The sequence below is a fragment of the Poecilia reticulata genome, linkage group LG9, assembly GCF_000633615.1.
Source record: "Poecilia reticulata strain Guanapo linkage group LG9, Guppy_female_1.0+MT, whole genome shotgun sequence".
Lineage (NCBI taxonomy): Eukaryota > Metazoa > Chordata > Actinopteri > Cyprinodontiformes > Poeciliidae > Poecilia > Poecilia reticulata.
Window position 1 is genome coordinate 31,138,701 of NC_024339.1, and position 2,133 is coordinate 31,140,833.

At 37.0% G+C, this 2,133-nt stretch overlaps 2 protein-coding genes across 5 annotated transcripts in view; one reads left to right on the top strand and one right to left on the bottom strand.

Annotated features, from left to right (window-relative positions):
* The window catches only part of sh2d3cb (SH2 domain containing 3Cb), a 46,085-nt gene that overhangs the window by 16,527 nt on the left and 27,425 nt on the right, over positions 1-2,133 (bottom strand). The gene's annotated exons all lie outside the window — the stretch shown is intronic.
* LOC103470705 (UDP-glucuronosyltransferase 2B31-like) overlaps positions 1-2,133 on the top strand; it is a 16,975-nt gene that overhangs the window by 6,130 nt on the left and 8,712 nt on the right. The window contains exon 3 of one of the 3 annotated variants that reach the window (XM_008419336.2): positions 1,948-2,006. The exons of the other annotated variants lie outside the window; for them this stretch is intronic. Coding sequence (XP_008417558.1) covers positions 1,948-2,006 — 59 coding nt within the window. The remainder of the gene's footprint in view (positions 1-1,947; positions 2,007-2,133) is intronic. 3 annotated transcript variants of the gene reach the window in all.

The following is a 2,133-nucleotide window of genomic DNA, read 5'->3' on the forward strand; positions in this document are numbered from 1 at the left end:
CCATCCAGTACCACTCTGTTGATGTTTTGGCATTCCTACTGACAGTAGTTCTGCTGCTCTTTACTGTTTTAATTTCCGCAGTACGTTTTTTATGGCCAAGAGTATGCAGTCAAATCTAAGCTAAAGATTGATTAAATTGCTGCAGCAGAACATTTTGCAAAGTAAAATTTTGATCTTACATGGAAAAACTTAAATGCTGCTTCTACGTTTTTTAGCAGAAACCTTGTTAATGTGTTTCCAAATATTTCCAACCACTGTATCCAAAAATGACAAATAAAACCGGAAAATGTTGACTTGTTTTATAGTGCGTGATAAATCAATTAAATTAGTATTTTTTTAATAATTTCCATCAAAAACTAATAATTCTATATACTTATATTTTGGGGAACATCATATGGGATGTTCACTTCACTGTTAGACCTGAGTAACTGTAAAGACGGTGCTTGTATTCATATTCAAGTGTTTATACATTCATCACATCTCCACCTCAAATTTACAGATTTGTGTAAGTGTACAAGTGTTGCCCGAATATTAATGCATATGATATAGAATGCAAAAAAATGTTAAATGGCTGCTCTATGAAATAATCAACTTAATTTTAAGCTTGATTTCATCAAGTTGCCATGTATATATGCGGAGGTCCAATAAAAGCAATAAAACGCATGTAGTAGTACGTAAATGAAAACTGGTGGATATCTTTATATCTTGAAAATGGTTTTACAGAACAGTTTCATTTGTTTATCCCAAATCATTTATGTAGTCTAAGGCTTTAATACTATATGTGATGTTTGCCTCTTACAATCAACAGAAAATAAACTTAAATTAACTTCCACAAATCTGAAATTTAAGTCTTCTTAAATATTAACTTGCCCCATAATGCTTCAAAGGCTCTGCAAGTATTGTGACAATACATTTACATTTAAATAAATAGCAGAGTGAAGAGAATAATTCTTAAAATGTTGTCATTTTTAAAATTTTATTCCTTATTTCTTGTTTTCTTCTCTTTTTTGAGTAAATAGAATGTATCTGTGCCCACTGGATGTTGGCATTTTCGCCTGAAACCAGATTTAAGCACCACAGACCTTTGGAGTATACACAGAACCAAAAGACTCATCAGAAACTCTGGTTAGTTCTGCATGTAGGAAGACTGTTTGTTGTTGCATAAGTCCATTAGTTTAATGTAGAGGACACTGTCTCTCATGTTTTAAGGATTACTTTTATCATAAGACCTTTATTAGGAGGGTCCGATCTAATGTCTCTGTGTCTCCCATCAGAAACTATTTCTGAGATGTACCTACTGACCCTGCTGACCTTGGCAGTGTTGCCATTCGTGGTAAATGGAGGGAAAGTTTTGGTCTTCCCTTTGGATGGAAGCCACTGGGTCAACATGAACGTCATCATAGAAGAGCTTCATGCCAGAGGCCATGAAGTCACCGTGGTGCGACCATCAGACGCCTGGTACATCAAGCCTGACTCCCCTCACTACAAGGCCATCACCATTAACACTTCTGCAGGTTTTGAGAAAGAAAACTTTGAGCTATATGTAACAAGAACTCTAAACATGAGGCGCCAAGGTGCTTCTTTCTGGACTTGGATATCTCTAGAGTATGATCTCATGACACAGTTTTATGAGATGCATAAGCAAGGACTTCAGATGATTGAAGATATTTTTGAAAATAAGCAACTGATGCAGAGTCTCCGTGATGCCAAATATGACCTGGTTCTAACTGACCCTGGAACTGGTGGAGGTGTTCTTCTGGGTCACCGTTTGGGTCTCCCTCTTGTTTTTAACGTCAGATGGACGATTCAGGGTGAAGGGCATTACGCAATTGCACCTTGTCCACTGTCTTATATCCCGGTACCTATGTCAGAACTATCTGATAGAATGACATTCATCCAGAGGGTAAAAAATGTAATGTATCATTTCTTTTCAAACCTCTAAATTTGGTTTATGATAGAACCAAACTACAAACCCTTTGTCCATCGTCACTTTGGCAAAGACGTACATTACATGGAGCTGTTCCAATCAGCCGACATTTGGCTGATGAGAAACGACTTCACCTTTGAGTTTCCACGACCAACAATGCCAAACATCATCTACATGTCAGGATTCCAGTGCAAACCCTCCAAACC